Source organism: Pinus tabuliformis, chromosome 4_2 (genome assembly GCF_031772625.1).
Source record: "Pinus tabuliformis cultivar Carrire ecotype Pingquan chromosome 4_2, CPIR1, whole genome shotgun sequence".
Classification (NCBI taxonomy): domain Eukaryota; kingdom Viridiplantae; phylum Streptophyta; class Pinopsida; order Pinales; family Pinaceae; genus Pinus; species Pinus tabuliformis.
In genome coordinates this window covers 296,998,291-297,016,904 of record NC_142304.1, presented here as the reverse complement: position 1 = coordinate 297,016,904, position 18,614 = coordinate 296,998,291, and the positions used below count along the sequence as shown (strand labels likewise).

Below are 18,614 nucleotides of genomic sequence, written 5' to 3'. Positions count from 1 at the left end.
GTTAGATTTCATGAGCAAATCAATTTCTAGAATAAAAAAATCAGTTGGCAGAGAGAGAACCAGTGAGATAGAAGTTGTGATTGACGGGCAGGGACAGTGAGCCGGAGGAAAGATTTTCCAGATCCGGGGAGGCAGCAGCAAGTGAATCAAATTATCCCAAAGAGGCAATGCTAAGGGACTGCACAGTGCTTTAGTCAGGCAGATCGATTTGGTGAGGAGAAAAATTTGTTCTCAGTTCCATAGGCCAGGAAGGAGTCCTAGAGGGCTGGAGAGACGATTTTATCAGCTTCCAGAGGTAAAACGACTTCATCTAAGCCCAGTCCAGTGCAAGCCTGTGAAAATTTTTGAATGGAACAAGTTAGAAATCCTACTGAAGTAAAATGATTTGCAATTACCTACTTGTGTTCTTCATTTAACAAGTTATTTTTAGAAATATTCGGAAAATATTAATGTAAATACACTGCAGTCTACACCAATATACAGATCAAGTACTGAAAAATAAATGAGACAAACACATAAAGGACACACTTGCTTTTGGACTAAACGTCCAAGGAAAAACCCAATGCGGGAAAACTGGTGCAACAGATATGAGGGTTTTATTATTAAGCAAATTTTTTAATACAACTAGTCTGCCAAATTTGGCTCACTCAACAGAGAATAAACTCGACAGAAGTACCTTTATTCGAAGAAGAATATTTCGGCAAATCCATCACCTAGATGAACAAACCCCACAAGTGGCTGTGTTATCCCTAGTGCTTGGCTATGATGGCTGCTCCAAGCTCTGTGTTGGAACTGCATCACCTCCTCTAGGAGCTGCGTCACCCTCCCAGTGAGCCTTCCTAGCTCAGAATTTGATTTGTTGAACTGCTGCTCTCTCTGCCTCACAGAAACCCCAGCATTGTCTCTAAGTGACTGTGTCAACTCCTCTAGCCTCGGCGTCACCCTTTCTAGAGTTGCGTTGTCTCTCCCTAGTGCTGCTCTACCTCTCTACTATGTATTCTCGGCCTTGGACTGAAGTCCCTCTGCCGGATTGCCCCTCTCTGCTAGAGATATCCTCAATTGATTTTCCCCTTGAGAACTTCTCACTTCAGAAAATCGATTTTCTCTCTCTATATATGTATTCTCCAACTGACTCCAAGCCTCCTTTTATACTTTTCCTGTTGAGAAATCAACGGCCGTGATCTAATCCCTAATCAACGGCTAAGATTAAATTAGAGTTGATCCTCATCTCTTAGAATCTTTTCACCCATATTTTCATTAATACCCATTAATATTTTAATTTTCCTAAGTTTAGACTAAGGAACCCCATTAAAAATATTAATTATTTTAATAAAATACAATCCGGGTGGAATTTCACCAAACGATTTCTGGGTCTTAGAGATCTCATGTGTTCTAGCCCCTCCACAAAAGTTCAGAGCTAGAGCACATCTGATGCTACCCAAAAATCAACACTCCCTCTTAGTGAGGAATGTGCTCTAACAATGCTTCCAAGCAGGAGTATCACACTGATCCACAGCATCGATCCTTTGCATTGTTGATGCTCAACCTGCTGCTCCTCATCCACTATGCTGATGCAATCTATACTGCTGCCCATGACACTGCCACTATCACTGTTGCATCTGTACTGCAACTCCCATGCAATATGCTACATCATGCTGCCCATAGCATTGCCACTGCTAACTGTTGCACTGCAACTAAGTTCTTGAGAACTAAGCAACTGAAAATCCACCCAATAGCTGACATGTTGGTCAATTTGGATGCCCCTAGACGCTAAAGCTACATCTGTTGCTAATCTGTGTCAACCCTCTGATGCTACTACACTGATATTGTATCTACTCTGTGCCTTCCGCACTGTTGCAACACTCCACTGCGTTGTCTCAGATTTTGAGCACTCTAGCTCTGCCACTATTGCTCCATCATCACTCGCACCAACTGACTCTCGTCATTCTGCTACTGTCATTAAGGGCTCCCATAGTTGTATGTGATACAAGAGTTTGGGCACCTCAAGGATCTTGCCCTTCATGTAGTCCTCCCAACTACAACTCAATATCGCCCCACCTCTTCTCTAGAGGTGCATGAGCACTCATGGTGCAATCCTCATCATCCTCCTTGTTAGCTTGCACTGGAGCAGCCTTTGAGTTAGACTTCTCTTCTTTGCCCACTGCGTGGGGAAATGACCCATTTCTCTAGATCTCAAGCATTTGACTTTGGATATGTCCTTTTTCTTTCTCTCCATCCGCCCTTGTTGTCCCACTGATGCGAGAGCCACATCCTCCTCTTCCTCCTTCTTGACTCTGATCCCTTTGTTGTTGCTTCCCGCCTTGGTCAATTGTCTAATCTTTTCTTGTCGAAGAGCTGCCAACATCTCCTCCCAACTGGGAAGAGAAGCCCTGCCTAAGATGCTTTGGACAAAGGTTTCCCAGTCTTCAGTGACTGCTTTCAGGGCAGTCCTGACCATAAATTTAGGATCTAGTGTAGCCCCTATGGAAGTTAGCTGGTCAAGGATCTTTTGCAACCTGAGACGGAAGGGATCGATTTCTTCTCCCTTCTGGATCTGAAATTGTCTCAGCTGACTCTTAAGCAACATCTTCCGCTGAATGGAAGTTCCATCGTACAATGTGGTCAAGGCCTCCCACATTTCCGTTGCTATGTCTTTCTCAGCAATATGTACAATCACATGATCCTTGACCTCGTCCAAGATCATGCACTTTGCTTTTGCTTGAGCCTCCTCGTACTTCTTGAGAGGATTATCATCAATCGGAACAACAATCGTCTTCAAGGCATAATCCTTGATGCGATTTTTATCCAAAACTGCCAAGAACCTGGACTTCCAGATGACGAAGTTGGATGCTCCTTCCAACTTGTCCTGATCACTCATTCTGTTAACGACCATCTCTGCTCAAATGAATGTCGAACTAGTTCTCTTCTCCCACTTTCGCTGTTGCCCCAGAAAAACTTGGAACTGGATTTCTTTGGCGCTAGAAATCCTATAAGGAACAAGTTCCCTCTAAATTTCGATCTCCTTCGCGAAAATCTTTCTTCCAACCACTGTTGAACCACCCCTCTCTGATCTCTCTTTGTTGCTGGTCAGCATTGGATCTATATTTCTCAGCAAGAAATATTATGATGAACTGAATCCCTCTACTTTGCTTCTGCCCCACCAAGTATTGTTCTGCACCAACAGAATCAACACCCCACCAGCAACTCCAGATGAACTTTGCGCTACACCTCTAGCTCCGACATCTGGAAAAATGAGACTCAACGGTCTCTGCGCTGGCCATGTAACCACTGCGCTGCCCTCTACAGCAACAGCATCACCCAATCAGGCTGACGCTGGCTCTGCATGAGCCTCCCTTGGTTACTGTGTCACCCCTCCTCTACTCTCTCAGCCAGAAACTGTGTTGTCTCTTGGGACAATTGCCTTCACACAAAGATTCTCCTCTGTCCTTTCGCCGATGGGTTTAGTCCTTGATCTGCAATTCCTTTGATACCATGTGAAAATTTCTGAACTGAACAAGTCATAAATCCTACTACAGTAAACTGATTTGCATTGCCTACTTGTGTTCTCCATTTAACAAGTTATTTTCAGAAATATTCGGAAAATATTGATGTAAATGCACTATAGCCTACACCAATATACAAATCAAGTACTGAAAAATAAATGAGACAAACACAGAAAGGAAACATTTATTTTTGGACTAAACGTCTCTAGAAAAACCCAATGCAGGGAAACTAGTGCAACGGATATGAGGGTTTTATTATTAAGCAGATTTATGAATACAACTAGGGTGCCAAATCCGGCTCACATAACAAAGAATAAACCTAGCAAAAGTATCTCTATCCAGAGACAGATATTTCGATGAATCAAGCACCAGGATGAACAAACCCCATAGGTGACTGCGTTTTCCCTAGTGTTGGGCAGTGATAGCTGCTCCAAGCTCTGCGCTGGAATTGTGTTACCTCCTCTAGGAGCTGCGTCACTCTCCTAGTGAACCTTCCCACCTTAGAAATCGATTTGTTGAACTGTTGCTCTCTCTGCCTCACAGAAACCCCAGTGCTGCCTCTAAGTGACTGCGTCAGCTCCTCTAGCCTCTACATCATCCTTTCTAGAATTGCGTTGTCTCTCCCTAGTGCAGCTCTACCTCTCAACTATGTATTCTTGGCCTTGGACTGAAGTCCCTTTGCCGAACTAGCCCTCTCTGCTAGAAATCTCCTTAATCGATTTTCCTCTTGAGAACTTCTCACTTCAGAAAATTGATTTTCTCTATCTCTCTGTGTGTATTCTCCAACTGACCCTAAGCCTCCCTTTATATTTTTCCTGTTAAGAAATCGATGGTCATGATCTAATCTCTAATCAATGACTAAGATTAAATTAGACTTGATCCTTGTCTCTTCGAAGCTTTTCACCCATATTTTCATTAATACCCATTAATATTTTAATTTTCCTAAGTTTAGACTTAAGAACCCCATTAAAAATACTAGTTATTTTAATAAAATACAATCCGGGTGGAATTTCACCAAACAATTTCTGGGTCTTGAAGATCTCATGTGTTCTAGCCCTTCCACAAAATTTCGGAGCTAGAGCACATTCGATGCTACCCAAAAATCAACAAAGTCGTCCATCTAGCTACGTAGAGTATCGCAGAGGTTGATGCAGTGCTCTAGGACGCCGAGTTCTGATAGAAAAAGTCTAGCTAGACATTGCATGTGGGAGAAGGGTAATTCCCTTCAGTATTTTACTCAGATTTTCTTATTGTTTGGATAGCTAGTTGGGCATCCATAAATGTACTCAGATTTCACTGCTGCATATTGTTGCACCAGTTATCCCAAGTTGGGTTTTTTCGGGGACATTGGTCCAAAAATAACTATTATTTTATGTGTGTGTGCGCTAGTATTTCTTCCAACGTTTATTCTTCCGCAGTTTATTTGTGTAGGTTGCAGTGTGATTGATTCAGTGTTTGTTATAGCAAACAATAATAAATTGTTAAAAATTAATTTAACAATTATGAGAATTAAGGAATCCAAACCCCCAAGGAATCACAGGTTGGATTAAGGAATCAAATGAGAGAAGAGCTAGATCTAGGCCCTTGAGGGTAAGATCAAGTCTCCAAACAATTTAGTAGGGACATTTACTGAAATTTGATGGCAAAATTCAGATCCAAAAAAAAATATAAAAAGATAAAAAAAAATGGAGACACGGATTTTCAAATTTTGGCCTCCTCTTGCCATTTCAACCCCCGATCTATCATCCTAGCTCATTGATCCCCGCAAATTTGCTTCTCTTAGCCTTGTTCTCCAATTATTGGCCTCTTTTGCCCCAAAATTGACCTGAAACCATAAACTGAAGTTTTAAAACTAAATACTTGGCGATTTTGCAAGATTATGGTCTCAAAATTCTTATTTTTCAAGCGGAAAAGTGATCCCAAAGTTTCATCGATTTTCAATGGTGGGATCTTCAAGGCCTTGGGCCTAGAGTTTGACCTCTAAACCCTTGTTTTTTGCAATTTTATTACAACAAGCAAATTACTAATAATTAGGCCCTAAAATCAGAAACTAAATGGTCAAGATCATTTAAAATTGCAAAATATTCATTTTCACAAATTTTGGCCTCTTGGGTATTTGAGTTTTGGCCTAGATTTAACATTTAAGCTCGCTGGATTTTTCTATATAACTGAACTTATCTGGAATTCGAAAGTTTCTTAATCAAATACTTAATAAGGTCCAAGAACTGGAATTTTCAATTTCGAGAAAATAGTATTAGGTTTTGTCTTAAGCATTGTTGGGTTGCCGATCTATCACTATTTCACTACTATAATAACATATCAGTTCTGAAATTTTTGAATCACATCCTCTAAATAACTCCAAAAATTATTTTTTTTCAAGTTTGGCAAAAAAATATATATTTTTGGAAATATTGGGCATCTATTTTTGCTCGATTAGTTTGCTGATCTGTGGTTAACTCGCTGTTGTAACAAACATATCAGTTTTGAAAATTGCTGAGTCAAACTCTCTAAATTCCCTAAAATCGAAATTTTCAAGTTCAAGTGCATTTTACTATTTTTGGGCATAGAGGCCATCTATTTTTGGCAGTTTTATCTTGTTGATCTGTCATTACTTACTGTTGTAAATCAAGAAATCAGATCTGAAATTTGACTGAATTCATCATCTTAAAGTGATATAAGCAGGCTGAAGTACATTTGTTGGTCATTGAAATTTCAGTGTTTTATGTATTGGGCAAGTTTCATCATTAGAAGTGGTTTATGCACTGTTGTTACAACATTGATAAGATTTGAATTTTCTGAAGTAGTATTGTTGGTATAAATATGTGATCAGCATCTTGATTGACTATTTTAAGCATTTGGCATCTTGGGTTACTTTGTATCTTGTGGAATATTGTTGAAATTTACACTTGTATCTCTAAGCATTTTATCTTGTCTAAGATTGCAATTCGTTATTGTTTAATTACTCTTAAAACGATTATAATTAAGTACTTAAACAACTTAAGAAAATCTTAACTGAAGATAAATCTCACTCATAATCTCTTGCATAAGCATACTAGATCTAGATTTGCATTAATAATCTACCTCCTAACATAAGGTAGGTTGATAGAGGTATATGGCAACCTTTTTTATTTAGCTTGAGGGGCCTCAGCAACTCTTCGGTGGTTAACACAGTGACCTTGCAGTCGTCAGAGCCACAGTCTCTGCAGCGCCGGAGACATTGGGTGATAGAAGCCTAACAGAAGGTATCGTTAATCAGGCCCTAGTCTGCTTCCTGTTAGCCTCCTTCCCACAACCTACCTTGGAGCCCACTTCAACATAGTTAAAGGAAGGTTACACTTAGACTAGGCATTTAACTAAAATTTACCAAGATCACTACATCTCGCATAAGTCCTAGGACTTGCATATCATATAGGCTAGTTAATCATTCAAGCAGTGGGTGTCCATCCGATCATTTGGTTCGAATTCATAAGAAGCAAGAATTTGTGGCCCCATTAAGGCATTGGTCTCATAATAGAAAATCTAATTTAATCAACAATCTTGCTTAATTTCAACCAAGTGGCTAGGCCACTCATCCGTGTCTTCCAAGTAAGTTGATTCTCAACTTGCTTTCTTTCACTTCATTCCATAGGGACTACCCCCATAGCCTGTTGCTGGGATACATCGAGAACAGAGTGGACGTGGATCAGAGTGACAACTCCCGTCTTGAGCATTGTCATGGTGCCTGTACAATCCTGAAAACAATAGGAGTTATTTTCTTATCTTTGGAAAATTTATCTTGGATCAATGATGGATTATTCATGCATTTCATCATGTAAATGATCTTTGTTGTTCAAGATTTTTTTTTTTAATGTCTAATGTATGGAATGTAATGGTTATCTAGGGTTTTTCTATTGCACCATTGATTATTGAGGATAAATTGTATAGAATCTAGGTAGCCTCATTGTATGCATTATTCATATGTGTAATGTGAATGGTAATCCCCTTGGTGAACTCTTGTTGTAGTTGTCCCAAGTGCCTTTGATCGCTCACAAAGATAACAGTTAGTGTTTCGTTGCTAGGGCATCAAAATATCCCTACTCCTTTGCAAGATCTAGCTAATCTTAAACATCCATAGAGTCCATCAACCCAAGAACGAGGCATTGGCCTTGGCTAGTTGGTGATCAAGTCAAATTTTATCCATACATTGAATTCTGTTTTCTCTCTCTTCTTAAATTCAACCCTGTTGAGTATAAGCAGCTCAATTACGGCTTGGAGTGAAATTGCTTGGGAGAGGAATTTCTTGGCAACGATATATCAAGTTGCCTCAAAATAAACCTCCTTGGTGGCCAATTCATCCATTTTTCTCCATAATTTCTCTTGCCCTAGTTATTTTTCCTATGTTGGAGGAAACGATATCCCCAAGGGCATTTAAGGCCAAAACTGAAACAGAAACGCAGAAATGCGTACGGTATGGCTTGGAAATGAATTTCCGGCTGTATTCGATGTTTCACGTTGGGGAAACGTGGCCAGTACAGCCAGAAACGAGTTTCCAGGCCATACGACAACATTTCCACTTAAAGTAACACTTTTTTTGATTTTTTTTAGTATTTTTCTTTTAATATTTGATTGGGCAAATAAAATATCTTGTGGATGCTTCTAGATGCCTCTCTCAAGTTATAAAAAGACTCTTGCCTCAATCCCTCATCACACGAATTAAGCAAGTCATTTCACTTGGAGACAGACGATTTCAGCAAGGAGAAAAGAGGAAGAGAGCAGTGGTTTCAACTAGGGCATTTTCAACATTTCAGTAGCAAGAGAAAGAGAAAGAGATTTCAGCAGTAAATTTGGAGCGCAGAGATTCCGGCTACGACATTTTTGGTTTTTGTCTCGGCTACAGCCATATTTCTCGTCTTTTTTGGCATCTTGGGGTAGCTTTAGCTACAAAAAAATAATTTGGGTAAGAAGCATCCATTTTCTTAGTTTTTTCCTACTACTTCTTCTATTTTTCGAGGGCTTATGCTTCCAAATATATGAAAAACGTTTTTTCTTTACAGTTTTTTTTTTTTTTTTTTGTTGCAACAATGGCTTCCAACCAAGGTGCAAGTTCAAGCCCCAGGTCCAACCCAAGGGCTGAATATTATCCTCTTTGGAGGCATGTTCAGAAGCTTCAAAAATGTGGAGGTGGTGGCTCAAGGGAATGGCGATGTAATCTTTGCAGTAATTCGTACAAGGGCTCCTACCGAAGAGTGAAGGCACCTCTTTTGCATGGAGGAGGACAGGGGATTGCAGGTTGCACAAAAAAACAAACCCATTAGCAAGGAGGGCATATCAAAGAGAGTAAGATGAGGCAAATGGAATTAGAAGAGGGCATGATGAGCTTAGTCAAGCTACTTCTCAAGCTCCACCTAACATTGAGCCAAGGATTGTCATTGAAGTAAGGAAGAGGAGAGTCAGTGCCACTCAACAACATGAACAACCACCATCCAAAAATACCAGAGGGGCATCCACTTTAGTTAAGGATAGCAAAATTGCTAAATTGGTGAATGTGCAAGTGAGAGAAGAAATTAATTCTAGAGGGGCTAGGTGCATCTATGCATGTGGTATCCCATTCAATGTTGTTCGCTCTCCTTACTGGCAAAATATGTTAAGGGAAATTAACAAAGCTCCTCAAGGGTACAAGGGGCCCAACTATGATAAATTCAAAACTCAGCTTCTCAAAAATGAGAAGGAGCTTGTGGAGGATATCTTATTACCAATTCGTTCTTCCTCGAGTAGCTTTGGGGTTACCATAGTTTCAGACTATTGATAAATATCATTGCCACTTCCCCCAAAGGAGCAATGTTTTTAAAGGTGGAAGACTGCTCAAGAGAGGTAAAAGATGCACAGTTCATTGCTGATGTTATTATTAAATCTATTCAACAAACAGGGCCTAACAGGGTGCTGCAAGTTATCACAGATAATGCACCAGTTTGCAAAGCTGCAGGTTTGATTATTGAGGGGAGGTATGACCACATCTTTTGGACACCCTACATTGTCCATAATCTGAATCTAAACTTAGAGGAGATTGATGTTGATTTCAAGTAGCATTGGATGTGCTCTAAGTCTCAAATTTCGCAGGGATGCTTAGGCACATGTATTCCAAAGAACCCAGAAAGCGTTTTGGAAAATCCCAGAAATAGTTTTTTAAAGTAATTAATTATTTTAATGGGACACTAAGTTTAAACATAGGAAAATAAAATAATTAAAGGGTATTAATATAAACTGTGGGTGTAACTTCTGGAAGAAGACGAGGATCAAGCAGAAATGATATTAACCATTGATTAGCTTTAAATCTGGGTTGTTGAATGTCAATGAGGAGATTATTTAAGGAGGCTTGAGGGTCATTTGGAAAGACACACAGAGTGAGTTCAGAATTTCGATTTTCTGAAGCAGAGCACCTACCAGGAGAATATCGATAGTGAGCTTGTGCAGAGAGGGGCAAAGGAAGTTTGGCTGGAGGATCTTCTCCAGAGCCAAGAATACTTAGCACAAAGGCAAAGAGACACACAAAGGAGGCAATGTAGAGGGCAAAGAGGGTGACACAGAGCCAGGAAGGGTTCACGCAAGCCCCATGCAGAGCAACGCAGTAGCTTCTAGCGAAGGGGTCTGAATTTGTTGAAGGGGCTGACGTTTCTGAGCTGGGAGGGCTAGAAAAAGCTTCTGAAGGCAGATCGATTCTCAGTTGAGCTAATGCAGTGACTTAGAGGCTGACACAGGGCCAAAGTAGGGGCAACGCAGAGGTAGTCGTGGAACTCGCAGCTCAGCTATCGGATCAGCCAAGACTTGCAGCGTAGAGTGAGGTAATCTCACCAATTTCTTCTGCTATGTGATTTTCTCTATAACTAGATTGCCGAGAGGGCATCCAGAGATTTTATTTAGAAATACTTCAACTTAATAATAAAACCCTCAGATCTGCTGCAATGGTTTTCCCGCATTGGGTTTTTCCGAGGACATTTATCCAAAAATAACTGTGTCACTTGTGTTGTATCTTTCTCTATTGTTTTGTAACTTGTTCTTGTTTTAGGCATATTATTTAATTGGTGTAGGCTGCAATGTGTTAGCTTCAATATTTGCTATAGGAAGCAGTAAATAATTTGTTTCAGTAATTAACAAATAGGAGAAGTTGAATTAGTTGTTGCAGTAGGGATTCCAGTTTATGGAATTTTCACAATCGACAACAAAATTCCATGGATAAAGGAAATCACAGGGGAAGCAAGGGAGATCGTTAAATTCATCATCAACCACCACCAATCGCAAACAATATTTCAAGAGTACTCCAAATCGGAGTTGTTAAAATTTGTTGAGACAAGATATGCCTCAAACTTCCTGATGTTGCATCGCTTTGTTGAGATTAAGCAAGCATTAGTTTCTATGGTGGTGAGTCAACTTTGGGTTGAGTGGAGACAAGCAGATTCAGAGCGGGGATATATGGTGCGTAGATTATGCCTTGATGAGGATTGGTGGAGCAAGATAGATTTCTTGCTAAAGATCACAACCCCTACATTTGAGCTTCTTCTGAATGCTAACATCGATCAACCTTTCTTAGGAGAGGTATATGATGGCATGGATTCCATGGTTGAGAAAACTATGGAAATCATTTCACAAGAGTCTCCACAACTTTCGTTTGTTGATGATCATTTTGTTGATTTAGTCAAGAAAATCATTGTTGATAGTGGAACAATTTCAACACTCCATTGCACACTTTAGCACATGCCTTGAACCCCAAATTTTATGATGAGGAGCTTATTGCCCAAAGCAATGGGAAGAGGGAGGCACCTCATAAAGATAGAGAGGTGGCTAATGGGATGAAAAAAGCCCTTACGAGAATATTTCCATCTCATCTACACGAGGTAAAGGAAGAATTGTTAGTTTTGCTGCAGGATTAGATCATTATTCAAATATATCAGCTTTGGAGGAGAGAAGCACGATGAATCCAATTAGGTGGTGGATTTGACATGGAGCAAATGGTGTACATTTGCAAAACCTTACCATTCGTGTTCTTTCACAAGTGGCAAGCTCTTCATCAGCAGAAAGGAATTGGAGCACCTATGGTTTTATTCATTTTGTGAAGTGCAATAGGTTGGGCTCACAGAAGGTAGAGGATTTTGTTTACGTGCACTCCAACCTTCGCCTTGCATCTCATTGGGGTCTAGAATATAGCAATGGTCCTTCTAAAGAATGGGATGTGGATCCAAAAAGCCCTGATTTGGATCTCTCTCCTGCTTCCCTGAATATTGAGGTCCAGCTTGGAAGTGGAATTGGCCCATCATCTTCTTCAGCACCACCATCCATTGTTGAGCATGCTTCAACTTCTATTTTTTATGAGGATTATGATGATGAACATTAGTCTCTTGTCTTTATAATACTTGCAGCCTCATATATATAATAAACACTGACTTTGAGATTTGGATATAGAATAAAGGTTGATTTTGGATATTCCGATATTGCTATTTTCATTATGTGATCATTCATGAGTAATTGTGATGTAAATTTGATCATAATGTTTAAACTTTAAATTTGGGGGGTCATGTTTTGTACCCGTGCCCGCTTCGGAAACTCGTACATGTTTCCTTGTTTCTTTGGCAAAAACTAAATGGGCACGGGTTTCCCCATTTCCTTTGGCACAGATCAGCTATCCAATCATTCCACAAACTTCAGCTTTCCCACGTTTGTATATCAGAAAATTCGGTAGCAGACTTGCAAGCGAATCATGCTGTTGACTCCAAGAAAGAGGGAACAATGAACTTGGAAGAGAACATATTTCGGAGAGTGAGGATTAGAGGAAGAGACTACAGATTTCCATGAATGTCAGCATATATCTACCAAATGACAAAGAAGTGGGTGAGGATGTAGCAACATCCATGTGGTGTGATAATCTTTTAGGCCCTTAAGCTCAGTCCTACTGTAGGACGGTAGTTCTTTGATCTTCAAATTCAATTCAAGACAAGCACAGAACAGGTGGCACCGGACGAGTATCTAAAGTTGGATCCCATGCAAAATTACATGGCTGGGATGAAGCCAATAATTTGAGACTCTTGGAGGCCAAGGAGAAGATGTCTCTCAATAGCCAAGTCAATGGCACAAGGATCAGATATGAACCCAGGTTTCATGCCTATCCTTCAAACCAACTAATCATTTGGCCAAATCCTTCAGTCTCTCTCTTCAAATGCAGTCCCCAAAATGCCCATGGATGGCAACTTAATATTTACAGATAGGTCGAAGGTAGAGAGGGATAGCAGCTTGAAGTTTCTTTCCCAATCACTCTTCTCTTGTGGTTATTTCATCCTCTGTTCTGTTTGATTCCAGGAAACCCAAGGGGTGTCCTAGGAAGCTGGTATATTTTCTCCAAGGAATTCTTAGCTACGCAAAATGGGGGACCAGACACGTAGTAGCACTATGCCACCTACAAATCTATGTGAAATTTTGAGAGTGATGTGAACCAAATATTGAAGATAAACCTCAATCTAAGAAGTAATGGTTGTGCTGAGATAGTTTTTTGCCTCTACTTGCTCTCTGTCTCCGTTAATGACTGTCTCTATAGGCTTGTAACCTGCCTATATGCAAAGGCTTCTGAAGTTTTTGTATGTATTATCAGCCATGTATTACTAAAAAAGGGTAAGTTGTCATATGGTAGGACTGTAGGCAGCTTAGGTAGGGAAGTCTCCCAGATAGGAGCTCCTAGAGATCAAGCTCTCATGGTGAATATGGTTGTACTATGTCACCTGTAGCTGACCTTTTGATTATCAATGGAAATTTTATTTCAGCCAGAAAATAATATCTAATTTTATGTATATATAAAGCAATAATTCACCTGCTCAAACATCTGTGGCAATAAAGATTTCAAACCCTTTTTCTGCTCTTTTTCCTTCATTCGTGGCACCAGACATGCATTGAAAGCTTCAGGCAAAGATTGAAATCGAGACCTTAGCATCCCCAATGTTTGTATCTGGAAATGAAAGCCACAAGCAGAATCCAGAGCAGTAAGAAAGTCAAGCATGCTTCTAAAAGAGAGAATGAGGTGACTGCTCAAAACTTGAAATGATTTGTGTCCTCTTTACAAGTTTGATTCAAATTTAGTTGAAAGACTAAACATGAGTTTAGAAAAGAATCACACCTCACCAAGATGGCCAAAGGCACCATAGATAACACCAAATATAGTTGAGAAGATGGCATACCAAATTTGTGTGTCCATGAAATAGACCTAAAGATAAATAATTAGCTTAGGTGCATAGCCCAATATGGAATATTGTTAATCCACATACACAACAAATACTTGAACAATTTAGAACCATAACAACATAATTTTGTGACTTGACTTCTGTGCTCACAAGAATTATTGGAGACCATACAGAAATCACCACCCCAATGTTCTTTCCTGCTGCAACATGGAGAAAAGCAACATTAGCAAAATATATTTTTTGTGAAAGTGAATCTTATACATGACTTCTAAGCTTACTTCATAAGTACTCTCACCTTGTGGGAAAAGCTCATGCCATTCATAATTGCCAATACTCATCCGCATGATCAGCTTTGTAAGCTTAACCAGGGGCCTTATCTGAAAGAATATATGATATGAATTTCAACCCCCGGACACTTGGATATAATAAAAAATTGGGTATAAAAAATTTAATTGTTTTATATAAATCTTTCCCAGTGTAGTTCATGTTGTACTATTATACTTTCAAATTTAAATTTAACCACTGCATCTTGCATTCTCAATATTTCAATGAATATTTTTTCCTATGCTATCTTTCCGCTCAAATTGTATATAGAACCCTTTTCTTCAAAGTAAAATCTGCTCAAATAGAAGATGATTTATTACCTCAATGTAGTAGCTAAAAGCAAACTTGCTTATAAGAAGTAGAACCCAAAACATTGTGTACCTGGAGATCTACCAAATAAGCTATCAAAAAGATACAAACATGAAACATAAATATGAAAAGCAGTCTTAAAATTTCATCTAAACCACTATATTTCTAAGATTAAAATACAGTTGGCAATAAGATCATAATGAAACTAACTTGAAAACAGAGGACAAATCCTCATGCATTCCCCGTCCAACGTACAGACGTGGCTGCAAATGACCAGAGATAGATTTGTTTGAGTATACCAAATAGTGCTATTACAGTAATGGAATTTGCATTCATTACACAAATAAGGTGATTTATCAACCAATCTGTACTGAGGATTCAGATATTAACACTGTACTATGACAAGTGGTACTTTAAATTTACATGCTATCATATTCAACAAAAGAATCTGTTTCTCAAAGACCAAAGGAGTTGTTTTTCCCAGCTTTAAGGCAATCTAAGAAACATAAATATTGCAAAGCTAAATAATTTTCAGTGGGACGTTAAAAGTTAAAATACAGTTTTATAACATGCGCACCTGTTGCCACCATGTCAGAATAGTGCAAATGCGCCAGTTTGACCTTTCAATACACCGCTTCAGCATGGGAAACATAAAGAAAATTGCCGCAAGTACATTAGGCAATAAATATGCTACAACAGCTAAAATATACAAGGAAGGGAAATTCCACCCGCTCGCAAAGTTCTGGAAAGTTTTGACAAGACCAGTAGGATTCTCCCAAGTATGGACATAACAAGCTAGAAGAATGATAACCCATGCAGCGGCAACCACAACCTTCAATAAATATCTCAGAATCTGAGTGCATTTCATAGATTTTCTGGCCTTCCAACTAAAAATTATATCAAGAATTGCTGCAAAAATGAAAATATATTAAATTAGAATGAGTGGAAGCTGTGCAAGGTTAAACTACTGTAAAGTCACTTTCAGGCACCATTTACGACGATTCTTTTCACGCCATGGCTGCATATATTCAACCAATATTTATCAAATAATGCAAGTTCAGTATCAAACAAAGAAGCTTAGCCCTTCAAATAAACACAATGATCAAAAGCGATGCAAGCCATCAGTTGTGATTTGCAATCCGTCTTGTCATGCAATAGGTGTTGCATCATAGGCAAGGGTGGTTCTATTCAAGTCTATCATTGCTAGGAGAGCTTTCACTACGGACAATGGAATGGATCTCCATTGGTGCTCTCACAATAGATAGGATAACAGGATCTGAAACTGTGCTCTTGCATGCATGCACCAATGAAGGTCATGTACACTCATAAGGGAATGATGTTTGGATACCTAAGTTACTGGATATGGCTACAAAGGCTTAAGATGCATTGCATCACATATCCAGTACAATTACTGGTCAGATATGCCATATATACAACCCAGATACATGCCCATTTTCTGGATACTACCTGCATACAGTTAGGATCCATATCCAATACAGCCGTGCTCTATCCCAAGTCATATCAATCAAAATAAGATTAACAAAAAAAAGAACAGAAATAGGAAAACCTTAACTCACTTTATAATTAAGAGTCAGATTCATCATTTAGAACACAAACATTAAAGTATTCTATCATATGCTTTGTCAAAATCTATTTTGAAAAAAAAAGGGAGTCTTGATTGGATTCTCTAGCCCATTCCCTTGACTCCCAAGCAACGATGACAGTATCCAAGATGAATCTCCCTTGCACAAGGCTTGTTTGTTCTGGCCTAACAATCTGGGAGATAACATTTCAATATGAAGATCAAGAACCTTCGCAACGGGAAAAACCTTGAGTGTGCCTAAGACATTGGCCAAGAGCCCCTTCTTCTGAGTGGGCCTAGGACATTGGCCAAGAGCCCCTTCTTTTAAAAATAGACTATGATAAAGCTTGTGATGGAATGGAATGGAATTTCAATCTCAACATGATAGATTGGCTGAGATTTGGTACTATGTATCATCAATATGTAGAGACTCTCTTCCCACAATTCTCTGCACAAGTTACTGCAAATGGTGTACTATGAGAGTCTTAACACATTGCAGTGTTCCATCCTGCAAGGCTGCCCATTGGCAAGAATGCAAAAGAAAATCAAATCCATTTGCTAACCAAATAGTAACCAACTCCTTAATGTCCACTTTGCAAATGACTTGACTCTAACACCAAAATTGACTCAACATTCGGTGTAAGACACAATGCTAGATTTGAACACTTACATGGAAGATGCAAGACAGTGGTTAATGAGAATAAATCAAAAGTTTTCTTATTGGGCAAGACAATATAGGCTCTAGGGGTCTAGGCCCGAGTTCCAATAACAAACAGAAGCTTATGCATTGTTTCAAGGATTATCCCTAGTGCTTTCTAATATGTTCTCCAAGCTTACAATCATTAGCGATTCCAAACCTCTCATTCTCCATTTGGTTACAGGTTCCCTGCCTTAGACAACAGGTTGAAGGGAAATATCAATCTTGCCCAATTTTGTCTTATTTCATATTTGCACTTAAGAGATGTGAGTTCAAAGGTCCTGCATGAATTTTGGGATTAAGTGGGGGCCCAAACATTAGGAAGGATGGGAAATATTGTGGCTCTAGTGGAGCATGGGGGCCACTCCATGGAGAATTATGGCCCACATGTGGAAGACTCTCTCATTGGAGCGAAGTTGGTGAGGAAATTCGAGTTGGGCCCATATGGTCATCTTGGAGGCTCTTTGATAAATAGAGCAAGAGGCACTCATTTTGGTCATTCAATCATCTATTCAAAAATTGTGTCTTTGACATAGCACGCTTGAGCTGAAGCCAAGTTTGCGGTGTTGTTTAGCACACGAATGTCTTCGAGCAAAGATCTCAACCCTTTCTTCGGTGGACTTCGAGTGCCAACCCAAGGAGGGAATCCTACATATACCAGTTCGTACTAGCAGCAAGGGGTGCGAGTTTGTGGAGAGGATTGGCAGCAACAACACAGGGACTGCGCAATTCTTGAAGAGGGCACGCTTGGAGGTTGAGGAGTGAAGGGAGTTAGGGGCTGAAACTTGAGGTGGATTCTGCGGAAGTGTTGTGCGGCCTTTTCCAACATTTTGGCAGAGAAGCAAATGCAACATTTGCTATAGGTTACATATTTTGCTTGTGGAGGAGGGCCAAGCATTTGGGGGTCAATTTTGGAGCATCAAAACTAGGACAAACCCTTTCTCATTTTTTTTGGGTTTAGTGAGGAGAGGCCAAGATTAATTTGGCATAATTTTTTGGGTAGATTTGAGGGTCAAACAGGGGCCCCAACTTAGCCAACAACTAGAGGAGCTAGGGAAAAATTGGACTGAAATTCCAACGCAACATTTGGTCAATTCCTTCATGGGATTTTGTAGGTTATTGGTGGAGATCCCGAAGTTAATTTCCCAAAATTTTCTGAGCATCTAAGGAGGCCTTAGCATTAGTTCTTTGTAGCCAGCAGCATATTTTTCTGGGCAGTTTCTGCACAAAGCCAGGAGAGAGTAGCAGCAGATTTGAGAGGGATTTCTTATTGTTCATTTGGGCTAGCTAGCTTGCCTTGAGCAAGCCCGGGTCAGCTCTTTCCAGCACCACATTGTACCCTCTTATTGATTAATAAAATGGATCAGATCAACGCAGCTCATGAAGATTTATGGTTGTTAAATGTGTTGTAAATTTTTGTATGTGTTTTGCTATGTTTGCTTTATTTTAACATTGTATATTTCCATTAGGAATCTTACAGTGGTATCAAAGCATGATTTTGGCCAGCTGTGGGTCTAAATCACACAAATGCTCAAGTATTGTTGTGGATCAGAATTCCAAAGGCTAAAACACTAGTCCCACATTATTCTCCAGATTGAACTTATGCTCAACAATATCTCAGCAGGAGAAACTCGAAAATGTTACTAGGAGCATCGAGAGATTGGCGGGGCATCTCGAAGAGTGTTGCCAAGAAGGGCAGCAAGAAGAAATAGTAGTTTTCAACCCGCAAATGAAGAAAATAAGAGGAGCATGATAGTTGAACAAAACACTAGTAGTAATACTGTAGACACAAAGATGGGAGGCAGAAGTAATGACAAAATGAGAGAGAACATACCCATGGAGGAGGGAGTTCATCTAGATACATTCTAGCCGGTTGAGCATGAGGTTAATGGCACACAGGAGGAGCACGAGGATACACCTAGTGTGATGTAGGAGTCACCCCAATTGGACTTTCCTTTGATAGCCCCAATAGACAAAGGAGTGGGCAATTGAGAACACACCCA

General features: G+C 39.7%; 1 protein-coding gene across 3 annotated transcripts in view; it reads right to left on the bottom strand.

Annotated features, from left to right (window-relative positions):
• Window positions 1–18,614, bottom strand: part of LOC149169173 (callose synthase 3-like) — a 333,109-nt gene that overhangs the window by 133,352 nt on the left and 181,143 nt on the right. For 2 of the 3 annotated variants that reach the window (XR_016259780.1, XM_089428592.1), the window contains exons 15-21: window positions 14,910–15,241; window positions 14,543–14,595; window positions 14,344–14,404; window positions 13,995–14,076; window positions 13,850–13,899; window positions 13,636–13,722; window positions 13,333–13,467 (exon numbers count right to left, since the gene is read on the bottom strand). Coding sequence is in view for 2 of the 3 variants with exons in the window: in XM_089428592.1 (XP_089284718.1) it covers window positions 13,333–13,467; window positions 13,636–13,722; window positions 13,850–13,899; window positions 13,995–14,076; window positions 14,344–14,404; window positions 14,543–14,595; window positions 14,910–15,241 (800 nt within the window). In the remaining variant the exon portion in view is untranslated. The remainder of the gene's footprint in view (window positions 1–13,332; window positions 13,468–13,635; window positions 13,723–13,849; window positions 13,900–13,994; window positions 14,077–14,343; window positions 14,405–14,542; window positions 14,596–14,909; window positions 15,242–18,614) is intronic. The other variant, XM_089428594.1, reaches the window with a different exon arrangement.